Source organism: Pelmatolapia mariae, linkage group LG13, assembly GCF_036321145.2.
Source record: "Pelmatolapia mariae isolate MD_Pm_ZW linkage group LG13, Pm_UMD_F_2, whole genome shotgun sequence".
Taxonomy (NCBI): Eukaryota; Metazoa; Chordata; class Actinopteri; order Cichliformes; family Cichlidae; genus Pelmatolapia; species Pelmatolapia mariae.
Window position 1 is genome coordinate 19,604,309 of NC_086238.1, and position 18,805 is coordinate 19,623,113.

Sequence of the window (18,805 nt, forward strand, 5' to 3'; positions counted from 1 at the left end):
AACTTGCATGTCATTCTTTTTAAGTAGTCCTCAAGAGTAGTTCTCCAGGTGTCTTGAAGGACATTCAAAGCTCTTCTTTGGCTGCTTCTTGTTTCGTTCTCTATCGAGATGATCCCACACTGTTTCAATAATGTTGAGGTCTGGTCTCTGGGGAGGCCAATCCATGACTCATAGTGTGTTTTCTAACCCAGTGATGCATCAGCGTTGGTGGACACACTGTACACTCACACTGAAATAAGCCAAGTTGTCTTTCTAGCTAATAGGTCTTTGGGAATCACCTTCTTGGTGCAAAAATACTATTTTAACCCTGTCAAACTTATTTTTGGCATTTCTTGGTATATTTCACTAAACAAATGGGAAGAAATTGTCTATTTTTGTTGCTAATGTCTAAAGAATGTCTAAAGATGCAGATTTAAAGTGGTTATTTGGTAAGATGTGTTTTTTTTCTCAGCTCATGACTTTTGTACATGCTGTCAAAATGATGAGATAAATATTTTTACATTTCACTCTAAGATTTAAGTACAATATGTTGTATTTATGTTACAATATTTGAATTCACTTAGATTTTAATAATGCATAATTTTCAAGAAACACGTAATAATTAATTTAATTTTTTATTTTCTAGTTTAATTTTTTTACAGAGCATGCCGGTTGAAACGAGTAATTGTAGCTTAATGGTGTCTGTTTATGTCACACACACACACACACACATGGGAATACATCAACGGGTACATACCATACAAACAAGAACACACATGCAGCCACATGTGCAGGTGCAGTCAGACACCCTAACTTCCCCAAACACATCTGTGCATGTACACAAATCCAGTGGAAACCAGCTGTACGCGAGCACACTCACACAAATATTGTAATTTCATTTCTGCTCCTTCTCTTATTTACACATGGACACAAGCAGATCTGGGGCAGTCACACTTTATCACTTGGAGTCTACTGCTTCTATATGTCAGTCTTCTAATGTCTAATTTTGGTTGGCCTGGGTGTATTGTAACCTTGGTTTCCTGTACTTACTTACAGGAGGGGCAACCAGTGTGGTTTTCTGCTAATGTAGCCCATCTGCAATAAGGTCTGATCAGACACGCACTCCTGCACACTTTGTAATGAGTGGTTAAGTAGTTGCTGTTACGTTCCTTAATACAAATTTTATTTGGCGCATACACAGTACAACATTTATTGAACATGTAGTGAAATGCTTGTGTCCGAGCTGCAGACGTAGCCACGCCATTCCAGGGCTTTTAGCATGGGGCTCTAGCCAGGACCCTTACTGGATACCGGGAGGGAACCGAACTTGTGACTCCCACTCCAAAGGTGGAGTGGGAGTCACAAACTTGGAGCAGCTGCACCTGGAGCAGCTAAAGACTGCACCTTTAGCTGCACCTGTCCTCCAGGTGCCGAGGTTATGAGGCTCAAACTCATAACCTCGGCATATAAGTACCGCACGCTAACCGATTGCGCCACTGGAGCTTCCTGTCAGCTGAAAGCAGTCAGACCATTCTCCTCTGACCTCTGATGTCAAGAAGAGCTTTTCACTCAGAGAACATTCACTCACTGGATATTTTCTCTTTTTAAGAGAAAAAAAAAAGCGTATGGTTTGCAGTTTGGCACCAGCATCCATGATGCTGCCCATGCAATCAGCTAATGAGATATTAGAGTTAATGAGCAGTCAATAGGCGTACCTAATGAAATGGCCAGCTAGTGTGTAACAAGGTAAAGGAATAACAATAAAAATGATTATAACACCTTTGCTGTTATGTGCTGTTGTTGTGAAATGTTTTGTAGCTCTGGACAGAGAGATCAGTCAGCCTGTGGTTTGTTTTGTCAGACTGCAGCAGCAACAATAAAAAGAAATGAGAGAAAAGGAGAACTGAAGGACGGAGAAAAGGAGGATATGATTGAGGGGTGTGATGACAGAGGTACAAAGGTGTTACTTACGGCTGGTGGATGAGACTAAACTTGCTCATGTCACTTTCACTCAGGTTCTGAAAGAACATCAGAGAAATCAACTGTTAAAAAAATGTGACAGGATGGGAGGAAAATAAGAGACTACAGAGATCACAGATCGCTGTGATTCCTTTCAGCAGAGATGATACGGCGAGGACGTCACCTTTACTGGAGCAGAAGAGACACGAATGCATTACCTCTTTAGAAACAAAAGATGGCAGCATCTCACTTAGGGCCCTTATTTGGAGGCACATGTGCTCAAACGTCACTGTAGCTCAAAAAAAGGACACAGTTTAGCCACATTCAGACACACTAACCTAAAAGTGCTGTTGTTAACATACTCCAGTAATTTCACAGGGAAGCTGTGGGCTGAGCGTCTTGCTTATGTGCCCAAATATCTAGTAACACAGGGGTAACATATTTTTATTAACAGAGTATTTTTATAATAATTAATTCTAAACTAAAAGCTGACAGAAAATAATTTTGAAATCAACATTAAATAAATGTTGGCTGTTTTCCGTTTTCTAAATGAAAAGTTTGTCTTAATACAAAAAAAATCCCAACCATATTATCATATTACCCAATTTTCTAAATGATCTCACATTTAATAAAAAAAGTTTAGCCGACTGCGCTTGTATTACAGTTTTTTTTGTCGTATTCATAATGTCTGTGTTGCAGTAAGGCGTTTGTGATTTGTAAATGAAAGGAAAATGATTACCATAAAATATGCAACAAATCCCGCTAAATTATGTATTCCCCTCTTCATTCATAATTCATTGCTCCAGGTCGTTACTTGCTCTGTCTCTCTTCCGTTTTAAATTTGCTGTAATGTAATGAGGATCCACGGCCACAAATGTTTGGGAAAAGTTGGGAATTTTAGTTTGGGAGACGTCACATGACCCGACGGAAGCGTGTCATAACAGGCTGTAATATAAAGCGTCTTAATTTAACGTAAGAATGATGTATAATTGGTCCTTTATTCAATAAGTATGATGTGAAACCTGTGTAATGATATGCTGTTAAGCTGATTAAACAGTAGCTGTTTATTTATAAGAGAAATCCCACGGGGAGGGGAGTTAGTAATTCAGCTCACACTACCTTGATGTGTGTGTTTCGGTTGAACAAAAAGCCGCATTACCTCTAGGAATAAGCCCATAGCATAGCGGAAGCACTTTAAGACAGAGATTGGGATTTAATCATCTGTAAATTTAAAAGTGAGATCACTTAATATGAAAGACTGTGCCTCCTTCAAAGTACTGATCCTTGCCCTCGCAGATACACCCTTGATCATCACGCAGTCTTACAGGAAGAAGAAAAAAACATCTGTATAAAATCAGACTTAGCCTTTTGACACCGAATGAAATATCAAATAGTCTGCCCCAGTGGATACTCAGGCACTGCTCACACAGTGAATTATTTATAGGAGTGTCTGTGCTTGTTCAAATGAGACACAACAGCTCTACAAGGTGCATCCGTTCCTTTTTTCCAGTAGGCCCAGAGTCCACGTTTTATCATTTTAAAAATGCTCACGGTCACACTGCAATGCTTTACATGCTTTTAGATCTTCCATCAGGCCTGTTAGTAAATGTGAATGGGGCATTTTTCCTTTTCCCAGTCTTCTTTTAAACCATTTTTTCATTGTCATGATGTGACATTTTTAACCTTGACGATACTGATAGTAGCATTAGCAAGATAAAGGCTATATCTGAAATTACTTCCCTGTGCAGTCATTCATGTGTATGTAATAAACCAAAGTGAGATTTTAGCTTTCATTTGTAGAAGTAGTTTATTTTTAAACAGGGACAAGTATGTCACATGAACCAGGCAGCACACCACAGCATTTATAGTCTAACCTAGTTTGTAATGGCCCTCAAAATCAATACCATTCACAATCTATATAATAAATACACACATTAAAGAGGTGAAAGGGAGCTAAAACTGCTAAAAAGGTGGAGAGCATGTTTAAAGCAAACAAGCCAAGCAGGCCTGGCAAAAACCAACCCTAGGGCGGGTTTTTTCTCGTAAGATAAATGAGGAAATTTTCCAACCGTTATTTAAATGTGACTCAAAACTATTGATGGTAATAAACACATTAAAATCACAGAATATCCCACTGGAAAGTCTACATTGCGTCAGTGTGAAATCTCAGTTTCACCCTAAACCAGGTGCACAGATGACCACTATTCTTGTTTCTGCTCATGAGTGGTTTGCTGTCGGAGTGGCAAACAGCAAGGGCAAGGGTCTGACGCACAGAACATTTGTTAATACTTCTCGTTGAAACGAGTTTCATTTCACGATAGAGAGAACAGCTTCGCAGCTACACGGCCACAAAATTACCCCTCGGTTCTTTCACGGCAGCTGCACAAGGTCTCATGACTGTCATTAGGTGAGAGACTTTCCACATGTTCACAAATCTACACTGGATGTAGACAAGCTAATTCTGGTTTAAGGTGTTTTTCCTGCTTTGTGGCTTTGTTATCCATTACGAGGCAGCTGTGTCAAAATTCAAATTAGATTCAGTGAGGCTAAAGAATTACTGCTTATTACGCTGAGGATATATTATTGCAGAGTGCCGCTGTAGATTTTTAAGGCCAACGGCAAAGCAGAAATATACACTGCTTGCCCATATACAAGTCACTTTACTAGGTGGAAATGGGAGCATTGCATTATGGACATGAAGCTGTGATACTATCATGTCAGTATGGATTAAAATCTCTGAGGTATGTTTCCAGCACAAGACATTTCTGAATGCAAAAGGCAGTCCAACCCTGCACCTAATAAAGTGGCAACTATATGCAGATGTGCTATATGTGCTCCATAGGAAGCATCTGCAATGGAAGCATATGTTGTTTTTTTTTTTCGAGGGGCCTTTGTTTGTAATGTCAATGTGATACACAGAAGCTGAAAGTGGCTTCCCCACATAGCCGCCACACACAGGCGGCATTAAAGAGATGGAAGCTGACAGTTCTTTTGATCTTCTGCTTCTACATATCGCTTTTAACCTGTCTACCTGTGTGAGCGAATGTGGCATCAAAAAGACAGAGATTACCTTTATCTGCGCTGCGCTGACTGTCTGTCATTCCTCTCCGTACTGTATTATACAGCCATCCACCGCTCAGACGGAATAAAACTGTTTTTCTTTTCTCACCTTTCATTCTTACCGCTAAATCGTGACCACGCGTTGTGGGTGCAATGTGAACAAGATGCATTCGAGCCAGGAGCTGACGATGACGTTGCCATATGAAGGCAGTTCAGATCTGTGTTGCACGCTTACACTTTTTTTTTTTAATGGATTTTATGACCTTTGCTCCAGCCACTGTACATCACATGAATATGTAAAATAAGCCAAAGGCAATGCTCAGCAGAAGCATGCTCGCTGGATGACATTCAGTTACCAAAGTGCAGGCCCTGCTCTGCTTCTGGACACACGCTGAGCTCCTGATGAGTCAAAAATAACTTACTACAAATGTTTCTTCTTCTTTGCTGGATTTTAAAAACCTGTAGAAGAGGCAAATAATGCCTTTAAAAATTCTCCTTTTATTAATAATTAGTTGTTTCAGTGATGTCGCTGGAGCGTTAACAACACTGCAGTTGTTGTCAAATGTGATTTTAGGTCAACACAGGCAAACACAACCCCTTCAAACAATACAAAAACGTATATTTGCAGGCGAGTGGGTTTTTCAGAAGCACACTGATGATTCAACCACTGAATCTTTAAAACGGTTGCTCTTGTAAAATAAAGGAAGTGACATTATACTGCCAGGGGCAATTTCAGGATGTTTGTCAAAAATAGAAGAGGAACTGGATAGTTGTAATGAACAGCGTCACTCGTAGTAGAGAAAGTAAAGAGCACCATCTGCTGGATTTCGTCAACTGAAAATCCAAACAAAACCTTTCTCAAAGAAACAAATGTCTTTACAGTAATGACTTTTTTCAGATATTTTCCAAATATATGTATCTATGAAGCTATTCTGTCAAACACAGACAACTTTATACACTTTCTGTAAGCATGCTCATAAACACCAGTGAACATGTAGTGTCATAACGCTTCCCTAACTTTCCAGATCTGAAAAGTGAAGCTTCTGCCTTCTTTATCATTACCATTAGGGGGCAACCTCTCTGACTGTATGACAAAGACTGGTTGTCTATAGGAAAAGGATTCCACTAATAACTTCAGAAAACAGTTTCCTGACTGGGCTGTAGTATAAGTTGTGAGTTAGAAATCTTCTCAATTACATCATGGTCGTTTTGTAAATTATGGCTACTTGTAGAGCCACTAATGCTTCAGGATGGGCCCACCTTGTGATTGACAAGAGTGCCCAGATTTTTCAGTCAAGGCCCTTGCTCATCACATCCCACTTCACTGTGACAGCCAACATGCTTAAAGCCTTCACAAACTAGCAGGTGTCCATATTTTATATACAGTCATAACAGCCTAAAATCAGCTTGCTAATATATTCCAGTGGCAATGCTAACAAGCTGATACTGATGGGAGCATTTGATTGGAGGAACAACCAGAAGGTAATCAAGCCACAAATATCTGTACTGTAGAGTTTAAAATAGCAGATTATATAACATTAAGTATTGTATACAGTCTGTGATTTGTGCAAATTGCTTACATATGCTACACAATAGTTAAAAATGCCAACCTGCTTGTGGAGCAAATTATAAAGTCAAGAGCAAAACAAAGTCCTCTATTGACACAGAATATTTGCTGCAAATTTCATGCCGTGCACCCAGTTGTTGCTGAGCCACTTTGCTCTGAACCACAAATGTCAACCTCCTCTTGCGGCACTGGAGAAAAAGTTAGAGGTTTACAAAAGTCAGCATGATTCAGCCTCTGAAGACGCCGAACAGCAGAAGGAAATTTCATCCAAAAGCGATCCACCGAGAAGCTGGTTGGGGATTTTAGTTTATAGGTCAAATTCCTTTGCTGCAGTAAAAATACTGGCTAACAAAAATAATCAACTAGACCAAAAAAAAGCTTAAAAGTTTGACTGGGGAATGTCTGTCAGACACCCCAACCTTGAAGCTAGTTAAACTAAAAAGCTGGGCAGCCATTCAATAAAAGCATGGGTTTACTTAAGCGTGCACTGGCTGGATCCGTAGCTACGGAGATCTATCAATCGATACACATACTGTATGTATATGTATATTTCAGATCGGTGCTGTTAATGTGCACATCAAAGCCTCTGCTCTGAAGTATTAATCAATTTGACTGATAAAACTCCGCATCTTTTTTTTTTTTGAACTATGCAGGCCAAACACTTCAGTGATGCAATATCCCACCTAAAGTGCAGTTAGCTCAGGGTCATTGAATAATGAATAGGCGACTAGGCCGCTGCTCTAATTTAGAGCGTGGCAAGAAGTGTGCATAAGCGTCCACTTAAAAGATGCATATGAATGAAAGCTTCTTCAGGCTTGCCAGTGTGTGGGAGGTTTTTACTGAAGTATTATAAAGATCCCCAAAACACCAAATATTAGGGAGTTATAAACCCTCACTTCAGTTATTTGCTGCATAAAATCCTCTTTAAACAGCGTTCCCCCTCATGACTGAAGCAGATTTAGAGATACTTACTTAAGTAAGTGGGGATTACAGCTTTATTAGCCATGAGACTCATTTCACACTCCTTACTCTCTCCCGAGCAGGGGCACTCAGCTGCGCTCATTTTGGCAGCCTGCTTCTCGGTAACTATGAGAAAGGCCTCAGAGATTGTACACAAGGCGTGGATGATGGAGACAGAGCAGCGAGGGCGAAACCAAAGCAGAAGTTACAACAGATACACAGACTTCCACATTAGCAGGGCCACAGTTTACACAAAGAGCAAGTGTGGGAAGTAATGCAACCGGCTTTAGTCATGTTTCGTATCCTGTAAACTCTCCTGTTCTTCAACTTGAAACGTGCTTTTAGATTCATAGTAAAAGTGTGTTTGTCAAGCAGTGACATTTTAACAAGAAAACAATAAAAAAAATGTCTGCCAGAGTAACAGAGAGAGTGAGAGTTTTACAAATAAACCAACCTCAACTGAATTTTTGTGTGTGTGTGTGTGTGTTTTCTAGCAAAATGGCATAAACAGCTCGAGGAAATGTAATTATTCTGCTGCTGTTAATGTCATAATCACAATAATAACAACTGCTCACCAGGATTTGACCATTTTAATTAGAATAACAAACTGAACACAACCACAACCCTGATATGATCCTGGGTGGATTAGTAGATTATGTAACTGCGTGGGAGAAAGAGCCATTTCTGGATTATTCAGGTACAAATGAGGAAAGACTCACCAGAAATCTCTGTCCATTAATTTTCAGTCTGTTTACGGTGACGGCACATTCTTGCATATTATTCTGAGGAGAGTAAACATATCCATTCACTATTTTTAAATTACTAATTACACACACTTATTGAATCAAGCAAACATTTAACTTCCAGTCATCTAATGTCCTGGTCTTACTTTAACACTTTAGCTGCTTATGTGCATTAACATTAACATTATACATGACCCTCAGAATGAACTGGTGAATATTTAAAGTGCGACAAAACACAAGCATCTCTCCCATTTCCAGTGGACTCACCTTATACAGTAAGAAGGCTACTTTTGCCTGGTCCCACCCCTCGCACTCCTCTCTGGACGGCAGGTTCATTTCTGTCTCTACAGGGAACCTCTGAGTACGAGTGTGCTTTTGGAAGTACAGTAATAGACTGACCCGTCACGCACTGCGGCTCTAGCGCAGCTTCAGCAGGGAGAAGTACACGCAGGGAGGTCACCTCATTAAAACCAACACACGTTTCCTGTCTGTCTGTCTCTCTCTCTCTTAACCCATAAGTGGTGTGGCAATTCATGTCTTCTTAAAATTTTAAAGTTGTCCCATAGAATACAATGAGCCATTATCGAATAGGGAAGCGGGGACTTCCTCGTTCTATATAAATACTTCTGAAACAAAAGTTTCATAACAGTGGGACTTAATTTTTTACATCCTAGCTCATGCCTGCTTCATTTACAGTTAAAGGATGTAAACTACTTTGCGTTTATTTTGATTTCAGGGGGTGATCTTATTTCACTCATGAGACTCTTTAGGTTGCATTATTTTCTGAAGATGGCCATATATAGAGTGCATTCCTTCATTTAGCTTTTTCGGAAACTTTGATAAGGTTAAGTTAACCTAATTACGTTTTTTTTGGTTTTGTTTTCATTTTTCAAAGAATGTCGAGAGCCCTTGGGGGGAAAAAAAGATACTTTCAGGTCAGACATCACTACTTGCCATCCTACCAATGCCATTTGCCTAGAGTGCAGTTACTCTTGCAATGCAAAGTGATATCACATGAGGACACGAACAGAACAAGTGGTAGAATGTAACTTAATAGAGCCTGCTGCCAATATTTTACATTTTTTCATCTGTCTTAAAACGCATATGAACTTCAGTGACATCCTATTTTTAAGTGATAGGGTTTAATATGATGTCTGACCACCAAACCCAGACTCGTCCTTCAGATTGCCAGATGGAGATACGTGACTCATCACTTCAGAGAACATCTCTCCACTGCTCTAGAGTCCAGCGGTGGCGTTCTTTGTGCCACTGCATCTGACGTTTGCATTGGGCTTGGTAATGTAAGGCTTGGATGCAGCTGCTCGGCCATTAAAACCCATTCCAGGAAGCTCCATACGCACTGTTCTTGAGCTTTTAAAGACTTCTGTAGCTTATTCAGTATGTTTTAACCATTTTTAACATTTTTTTTTTTTAGGAGCAGTAGAGCAGTGCAGTTAAAAAATTCTGGTAAACTGACTATACTGTCGTCTTTGCAGAAAGAACGAATGGACAAAGTTAAAACGAGTTTTAAGCTAAATGGAGCATGTATCCCATCCTGCCTTGTATCAACGGCTCAGGGTGGTAGTGCAATGTTGTGGGTAATATTTTCCTGGTACTCTTTGGACCCTTTAGTGTCAACTGAGCATCGTTCAAAGGCCAAAGCCTACCTGAGTATTACTGCATACGCTGTCCATGCATGCACCCATGTTCTGATGGTTCTAACAATGCACATGTCACCACAAAGTGCGTCATGTCAAACTGGTATCTTGAAACTTTACTATTAAGTAAAAGTTGCCAAAAGTTTCTATCTATCTATCTATCTATCTATCTATCTATCTATCTATCTATCTATCTATCTATCTATCTATCTATCTATCTATCTATCTATATTTGTGTGCTTGTAATGGCTTATTATAGTCTAACGAGAGTATAAAACCCCAACACAACTCTTAAAGTTGCATTAATTTTAAAACATACACAACATAAATGTCATTATTTTCATCTTCAAACTTGTAGTAAAGGGCCTCAGGGCACAAAAAAATTAATAAAAAAAAAAAATCAAGCTATGACTGTCACTTTGTCCTTTCTAAATGGAACTGAATATGCACCATAATTGTAATTATCAGACAATTTTCTCTTGCACCCACGGAGCTACTCAAGAAAGGTGGAAGAGAAATTGGATTCATTGCTCGTGCAACGATTGCTGCTGGCAGTGTGAGAGCCATTCGTCTTAGTGATGTTAGAATTTCATCGGTCTCACGTTTGGATGGGGGCCAGCACCCTCATATACAACTGACTGATTGGGATGGCGGATGGGTGGGGGTAAACAGTCAAACAATTAGTGGCGTCTGCCCCGTGACACCCGTTAACCCCCAGAACTTGGCGGTAATGAGATCTGTGTAATAATTTCTGTATAGCAGACAGAAACAAGGTGTGCTTATTAAAGTGACGAAATGAACAGAGGCTGTGGTAATTAGATGTAGAATAAAGGCCTGTAATGATTTCATCACCCTCGCCTAAATCAACAAATCATTGCTGTTTGGTCTACTGAAGCAGATCCATTATTGCAGATAATTACAGCAAAGACCCGCTGAAACCTTTTCTTTTACATTCCTGACCGCCATAGCACAGGAATCATAACAACAGGAGACAACGGCTCATGCTGTAATTACCTCTTTGGAAACAAAAGGAATAGATGAATTCAGCTGATTAAATCTATTTTCAGTCTGCATTTCTGTCCGATCCATATGCAGCCGTATTCCCCGGATAAACGCTCCTAATCATCAACGGCTTGGATATACAGTACCTGTATGTGTGCAAAGGCCGTGCACGAGCTTGCGGGCTCTCCGGGGAAATGCCCACAACGGCTCTCATTTTTAGGCAGTAAGCTAATTAAAGCGGCAGAGCAGATGGTGCAGGCTTGGTCTGGACATAATGAGACGGTGAGTGGCGAGACGAACTGGACATGGCAGGACAGCTGTGAGGGGTTTGTGAGGTGACCAGAATTCAGGCGTCTCCCAGGAGCGAGAGGCCTCGCTGGCAGTCGAGAGGAGCAGAATTTAAAGTCCATGAAAACTTTATGAGCAGCTTTTTAAGGAGAAGAGGAAGAAGCAGCTACTGGATCAGTAATTGTTTACTTCCTCCAAGTGTGTGTTTGTTGAAAATACTTCACTGAAAATGAGTAATACCACGTCAGCACAGTGTTTTTCAAAAAAAGAAAAAAAAAATATTTTTTTCTCTCGCTCACATCCCCAATCACTCGATCTTGGCAGGTGGTTTTTGGTAAACACCAAATCCTCAACACCTGTTGCCAGAGGCTTTTCCTGTCTGCCAGCTCTCACCAACTCTGCTCCCAAATATTAAAAAAAGAGAGAGAGAGAGAGCCACAAGTGAAAAAAAACACAACTGTGCCATTACCAAAGTAGGTGTTTCTTTTTTTTCCTGGATGGAAGTTAAGTGGCGCACAACAATACCGACACGAACTCACAAAAGCGGTGATTCCTAGAGGTGCAGAAATACTTTGGAGAGCTCATCTCAGAGATGTTCCACACTCCTATTGTGCCTCGCGCGAGGAAGAGGTCAAGGCCGGCCGAAGCAAGCGCTCCCAGGCGTGAAGGGGTGAAGTTTGAGGATGTCAGGCTGTACCTGGTGGAGAGGAAAATGGGCCGCAGCAGGAGAAGCTTTCTGACCGAGCTGGCCAGGTCAAAGGGCTTTATTGTGGAAGACGTCCTCAGGTTTGGGAACCAAAAAAACGCTTGCCATTTGTGTCATTCACAGACTTAGCAGGGCTTGCCACCTAAAAGCTTTTCTCAATGTGAAGCTGAAAAGAGCTTTAGTGTAAGGGGAGGAGGGGAGTGGGTACACCTTTATTTTCTGGGTTTGTATTTCCTGGAAGCAAATAGAGTCGTTTGACCTGGCGGTTGACTTTTGAGGCCTCTAGTTTAACCCTAGAAGCATTCAGCAGAAGCATTTTCTGGCAGCCAAGCTTATGACTTCAAAATTAAATACTTTCCATGCCTACAAAAAGTTTTATTATAGTCTGAAAAAAACAATTTAAATTTTGTGGAATAATTGCCTGTTCACAGAATTTTTGACTGATCGGAGTGGGAAAAACATGCCAGGACTTCAACACTGAGACATCCAAAGTTACTTTTTGGCACTTTCCTGCAAACTTCTTTTTTTCTTAGAAGCTATGGCCCAATTAGCTAAATAGAGAGCGACTATTGTCTCATGAATAGTTAATTAAGAAGGGTTAGGGCATCCATCCTGCTTCCTCTACACCTTAGTGGATTTCCCCCCCTGAGCCATTACTCACAGCTCCACACATAAATACGTTAAAAGCAGGGGCAAGAAATTGGCTAAACCAGCTGCAGCTTGTTGGCAGCCAGAGAACTACAAACAATAGAAGAAAGGTAACAGAGCGCACGCAAACTTTTTAATGAGTTTGGTGAAAGTTTTTTTTTTGTTAAGTCTCACTTAAGAAGAGATGTTCTGTGAGCTTGTTCCTTGGGATGATGATTCATCTATTGCGCGGTAATTACAGACGCAGCGTGCCTCCGTCGTTTTTTCTGCCTCTAATTGAAAGTATCTTTTTAAAGTCCCAAACTGTGAGCACAGCAGAAGTCCTCCGCTTGACACCAGAGATGCTTTAGAGTCAGGCTTCTTTGTTAACGCAACATCCCGTTATTTAGAAGTCGACTTTGTTTTCAGTGCTGGGCGTTAAGCTCAGAGTTTGAGCTCCTCTGGTGAGCAGGTGTTTTTGTTTGTGTTTTTCATTGCTTTGCTTTCATGTAAAGTCAGGGCAATTTCTCCTTCTAAGTTAACATTAGCTCAAGGTTGAAAAATGGTTGAAGTTGAGCATATGATGTAGGGTGTATGTACAGGGTTTAGGCAAAGGGTCCCCATGAGTATGCTATAACCAGCGTAAGAGCCTGTGTGTGTTTGTGCGCGAGACAGAGAGAGAGTGTTTAAATGCGTGTCTAAGTGGGCCTGCCAGCCGTGCACCAGCTTGGCCATGGCAGCATTCCCAGAAACACAGCTTGAGCGCTCCTACGGTTACACTTGGCTTGATACAATTGTTTGAAACCAACGACAGGAAGTAGAGCGTGCCCGCCTCAAACTGACATTAATTCTGCAAGCCGACAAAACTGCTATCAGCTGCAGTTTGATAGCAACACCTCACGTGCCTAGTCTTACACACGTTATAGGCAGGCTGCCTCCAGCATATGGTCAGATGCGCTGCCTGCTTTCCTCCGAGCATAAAGGAACACGCTCGTACACACACACACACAATCACACGATGCACATACACAGAAGTTTCCACACTGTATGAATTTCAAGGCCCGCGCGCATGAACATGGATCAAAATATTGACATGTTTGTCCTGGGTGACTGATGAGCTGCATTACATGCTGTTTCACAAATGGGAATAACACACACACACACACGCGCGCGCGCGTGCACACACACACACACACACACACACACATGCGCGTACTTACCCCATAAGTTTAGGTCATAGGCACCATTTTTCAAACGCTTTGTTTTCTGAGGAATGATGCTTTATCCTTGAATTTGTCACAGCAGTTAGATATGATGTTGGATGTGACTGTGCACATGAGCCTTTGGTGCAGCTGCTGTAAAACAAAAATCAGTGGCAGAGAATTAAAAACATTTAGTTCAATATGCATCAATATTTATCGTATGCTCGTGTTCTAACATATGTTACCCGAGTTCCACTACTAACTATTCCCTCCCACTGAACCTTCATTCCCAATGAAAGCCGTACCTCGACACCCACGTCAAGCTAGCAAGCTAGCAATCACTTCGCAGGCCACCTTCACATTCTTTTTGTTACTTTTTTTGTGGACACCAACACATTTATTCATTTATTTGTTTTCTCTGTACAGTACCACACTGGATTTTAAATCAAACAATTTGTATGTAATTGAATTCGAGAATTTTTAACTTCAGGCAACAAAAGCGCTATATTAGCAGTGCTGTTTAAGACTTACCACCACTTTCATAGGCTCAAAAGTAATTGGACAATGGTTTTGGCAGTTGCAACTGAGATTTACCAAAAATGGGAAAGGAGAAAGGTATGGAAAAGGAGAGATGTCTCATGATCTGAAGCATACCACATTATCTGTTAAAAACGGTAAGGTTATAGAAAGGATATGTACGACTAGCATGTGGAACTGGGCCTCTAGTGTTTCTTGATGATGTGGCTGCTGATACAAGGTAGCAGGAGGAATTCTGCGGCTATACTGCAGTTTTGCAGTGCTTCCCAGTCTTTCTCTTTCCTCCTTGTGTCAAAACTACAAAAGTTGTGTCAACATCCAAAAACATATGGACATAAACGAAGGAGGAGCATGGAGGTGGTGATGGCAGCTGGGTTGAGTGTAGTCTCTTTTTAAAAGTTATTATCATACAACTACATATATCATGTGTGTTCTTGAAATGCACTTTGGAAGTCATGGCTTGGTCAATTACTATGCTTCCCTCCAGCTTTTATTTCAATAACAGATATTTTTATTTATATAAAAAAAGTTGTCAGTTATTTGGAGTGATGGCAGGAGTTACTTTAGCAATACATTTAACATTTTTTGTTTGAAGAGTAGGTCACACCTAGATCTACCGTTGGTTTTTAAATGTGCTCTATAAATAAAGTTATTGTATTGTATTGTAGATTTGCAACAAATAGTTCTTGAATAAATTAGCTGGATTGATGCCCTGCAGTGATTGGTTACTATATTACTGAGCACTGTGTTTTGGATGGTTATTATATTGTCAGCTGACATTTTCAGGCCATTTTGCCATCAGAGACAGACTAGGCAAAGAGCCTCGAACAACTGCCATTGCTTGAAAAGTACTATAAAAATATCTTCCTCTTATAGCTTCCTCTCCTCATGCGCATTTCCTACATTTAAAGGTTGACACCATTCTCATGGCGTCAGAGTCCCACAGGGAATACAGTGCACTGATCTAATCTATTTATACTTTATTTAAGACTAACCTTTCAGAGCTCCAGCTTTTTAAATGTGGATTAATAAAAGAAAAATAATTTTCCTTCCAGTAGCGATCATAATTAAGATATTTGGACTTTTGGGTGGACAAAGCAAACACTGTAATAGTGTAATGGTGAACTCCAAGACTATTTTCAGATTTTATTACAGATAGTTCCTTTTAGGTGGGTACAGAGACCTGCTCTGTAACTATGCCTCTGTTCATTCAGTTAAAAATAACAGTTTGTATTTTAAAAAGCTTATTTAGGCTTCTTATCAACAAACAAGTTAGATAAAACTCTAAATCAAATTAGCCAAGTCCACAGCTTATCTCTTTGGTGCATTTATTTTATCATTATGATGAAAATATATTGCACTACTGATCATGTCTATGCAAACAAAAACCTCACTGTGGTGTAAAAGTCTGTTCCGGGCATTCGCAGTCTTTGATTAGCTTGTTTTCACTTTTGGAAAGGACAGAGGGAAGCTGCTGACAGGAACTGGGCACACAGATGACTCAAGAGAGTTCTCCATATCAAAGCCCATTGACTTTAGCCTGTCCTTGTGTCTGAGCTCAGAGTCCCACTGATTCAGGGAAGAACAGTCTGGTTCTGGCTTTGCTTTCTTGCTCATTTGCATGTCAATCTGCCATTTCACATTCTGCTCAGCTACATATTAAGATAAGGATCTGAATTTTGGGGATATGTAAACATAGTTTGAAGGAAAAGAGTGTTTTTTTTTTTTTTTCATAATCTTAAGTCTTGATCCAAATAGACAATTCAAACCACTTTGATTTTTGAGAGAAAGTAACCCAAGAGCCAAATCTTGATGACTGTGGTTAGACAATCATTCACGTTAAGTCTCATAGATCATAGTTGTGCCGCTCAAATGTGTCTGTTTGAGAAGCTCCTTCAGCATGTCTTTGCACTGAGGACAAGGAGGAATTTTCTGCAAAAACACTAACAATCAGTGGCCAGACTGCCAGTGATTTGACCAATTAGGCTTCAGTCTGAGCTTTGCTGGGACCTCCCATAAGGAGTCTTTCCACTGATTTACCCATGCTAAGAGAGAAGAAGAAGAGAAGGAGCATGCCGAGTGTGATTATGCACAGCTGGGCAGCCTGATTGGGTTTGGTTGTTAGATTCTGAGGCAGGAAGCACAGGGGAGGAGGCCTTGATAAAAAGCCTGTTGAGATGGTCTCGGTGGAGATGCACTGGCTGAATGAGTTCAGCTATCAAACAATCGAGAGAGGCGCCGGGGGTTTGTGGTGATTATTGTTTACCCAGTGTCGATCCCCAAATGACACAAGTTAGACTGCAATGCTGACATCTGAGCTGCATTTCAAAAGCTTTGCTTGCACCCCTTGCTCTTTCTAAAAACTGCCGAGCCCTAGACGTGAACATTTTTTTGTCAAGCAGCGAAGGAAACCTTTCGATCAAACAAGATGAAGGCATCCCGTGAAGCAATCCTACTAATCCATAAAAAGTCCCAGAAAGCTCCCGTGTCATTCAGTTTTGACATTTGCTTTTGTGGTTTTTGTTGTTGTTTGTGGTTAGATGATGTTAGAAAATGTTTTCTTTAACTTGTCAAAGATTAGCTAAAATTCATGAAAGATGATATGTCACTGGTTCTTGGTCAAATTTGGATAAAAATCACACCAACATTCTATTAACATGCAAATTAACATAGCTAGCGACTCAGTCAAACTAGTGACCAGTTGCAGTTATTTGCACCAAGCAATATGATGCTTAACGGTTTAAAGCACAGGTGTTGATCTCCAGGCCTCGAGGGCCGCTGTCCTTCTTGTTTTCTTCTTCAGCTTCTTATTGGCAAAGCACACCTGATCCAGGTAATCAGCAGCAGATAGGGCAGGGATATCTCAAAAACAAGCAGGATGCTGGCCCTCGAGGACCAGAGTTTGACACCCCTGGTTTAAAGTGTTGCAAAGGTCACCTGGTGGGAGGCAACCTTTCTCCAAACAGCTGCCTGTTCAATTTGAACACACTGCAACCACTCTCAGACAGATTGGCAAAGGTTTTTAAACAAAGGCAGATTGCAATCATGTTGCAATCAATCTGAGGCAATCTGCACTGGTGCGATGTGCTTCTTTGTAATAGGCAACTCACTGGTTGTATTCTGGTTGTATTCCAGTATAAAAGAAAAGTTGCAGAGTGTCCATGCCATTCTGCAGTTAAACTATTGTTGCAAGGTATTTACGTTATATTTTATATTTAACTTACCAGAGTCACAACTTCATTAAACCTGTGGTGGTGCTTAGCAATTGAATGTGATGCTAAGCTAACCTTTAGTGAAGGAGAAGAAACTCAGAGGGGCAAAAGGGCAGACAGCAGGAGAAAGCTCTTGAGTTAAACTGTGATTCCCACGCCCACAAATTCAGAAAGTACTGTTTCCACTTCAAAAATGTGAAAAAAGTTGTTCAGGTCAGTTCAGTTTTAGTTTGTCTATTTCAGTTTAGCTCTTATTGTTCAGAGTGTTCAGTTTTAGTTGAGTTTTTATTAGTTTCAGTGTTAGTTTTGGCTTTTGCTAATATGATATGTTAGATGACATGATCTACAGTACAGCAATACAAACAGCTGTTACAGAAACATACTACACAGGATCCAACAGTTTGTTAGTTTTTAAACCCATTTTACATTTTTAGTTTTGAGTTAAGTGTTACTTCACTATAATAACCCCAAACACAAGAGGCTGCTTAGATTTTGATACTGTTTGCATTTCTGCATGTAATAACAGGATCTCTGCAGTTCCTCTCAGCTCTCAGCATTTTAGCCTGTTTTAAATGTTGCTTTTGGTTCTGTGGTGTTTCGTTCTCACCACCACCATTATACTATTTTCAAGCAACCCGGGCAAATCGCAGCATATTTTTTTCAATCACAATCTAAAAAAAAAAAAAGATTAGATTTTAAGGTTTCTGAAATGAGAATATGAATATTCTTGGAGCAGAAATATATATATATATATTATTCCGGCATTCGCTGTATAGAATTTGCCAAACGTGCTCTGAAACCGCTCTTTTTCCATTTCCCCCACAGCGATGTGGTGACTCACGTGGTGTCGGAGGATAGCCAGGCCTCGTCTCTCTGGGCGTGGCTAAAAGGAGGGCCTGTGAAGAATCTGCCTGTCATGCACGTTTTGGACATCAGCTGGTTCACTGACAGCATGAGAGAGGGGAAACCTGTTGCTGTGGAGACCAGACACCTTATACAGGTTTGTGTGTTGCAAATCAGGCACAATGGCTAATAAGTGTTTAGCACTAGATGGCACTACAAACAAAACAGGATATGATTACTTACTGAAAAACAACTATGTGATACATTTAAAAAAAAAGAAAGGAAAAGAAAGAAACTTATATTGTGAAGGTATACATTGGATATATTGCATCTAGGTTTTTCCTGCCACTGCAAATCTATAACGTCAACCCCCTGACAGGGAGCTCATATAAAAGGACGCATCTAACTCTCCCTCTGTCTCTGCTCATATTACTGCACTTCACCTCGCTGATAGCAAGAGAA

At 40.4% G+C, this 18,805-nt stretch overlaps 1 protein-coding gene across 1 annotated transcript in view; it reads left to right on the top strand.

Annotated features, from left to right (window-relative positions):
* The first annotated feature begins 11,808 nt into the window (after window positions 1–11,808).
* dntt (deoxynucleotidyltransferase, terminal) overlaps window positions 11,809–18,805 on the top strand; it is a 103,746-nt gene continuing 96,749 nt past the window's right edge. The window contains exons 1-2 of the mRNA XM_063491716.1: window positions 11,809–12,002; window positions 18,326–18,500. Of these exons, the coding sequence (XP_063347786.1) occupies window positions 11,809–12,002; window positions 18,326–18,500 (369 nt within the window). The remainder of the gene's footprint in view (window positions 12,003–18,325; window positions 18,501–18,805) is intronic.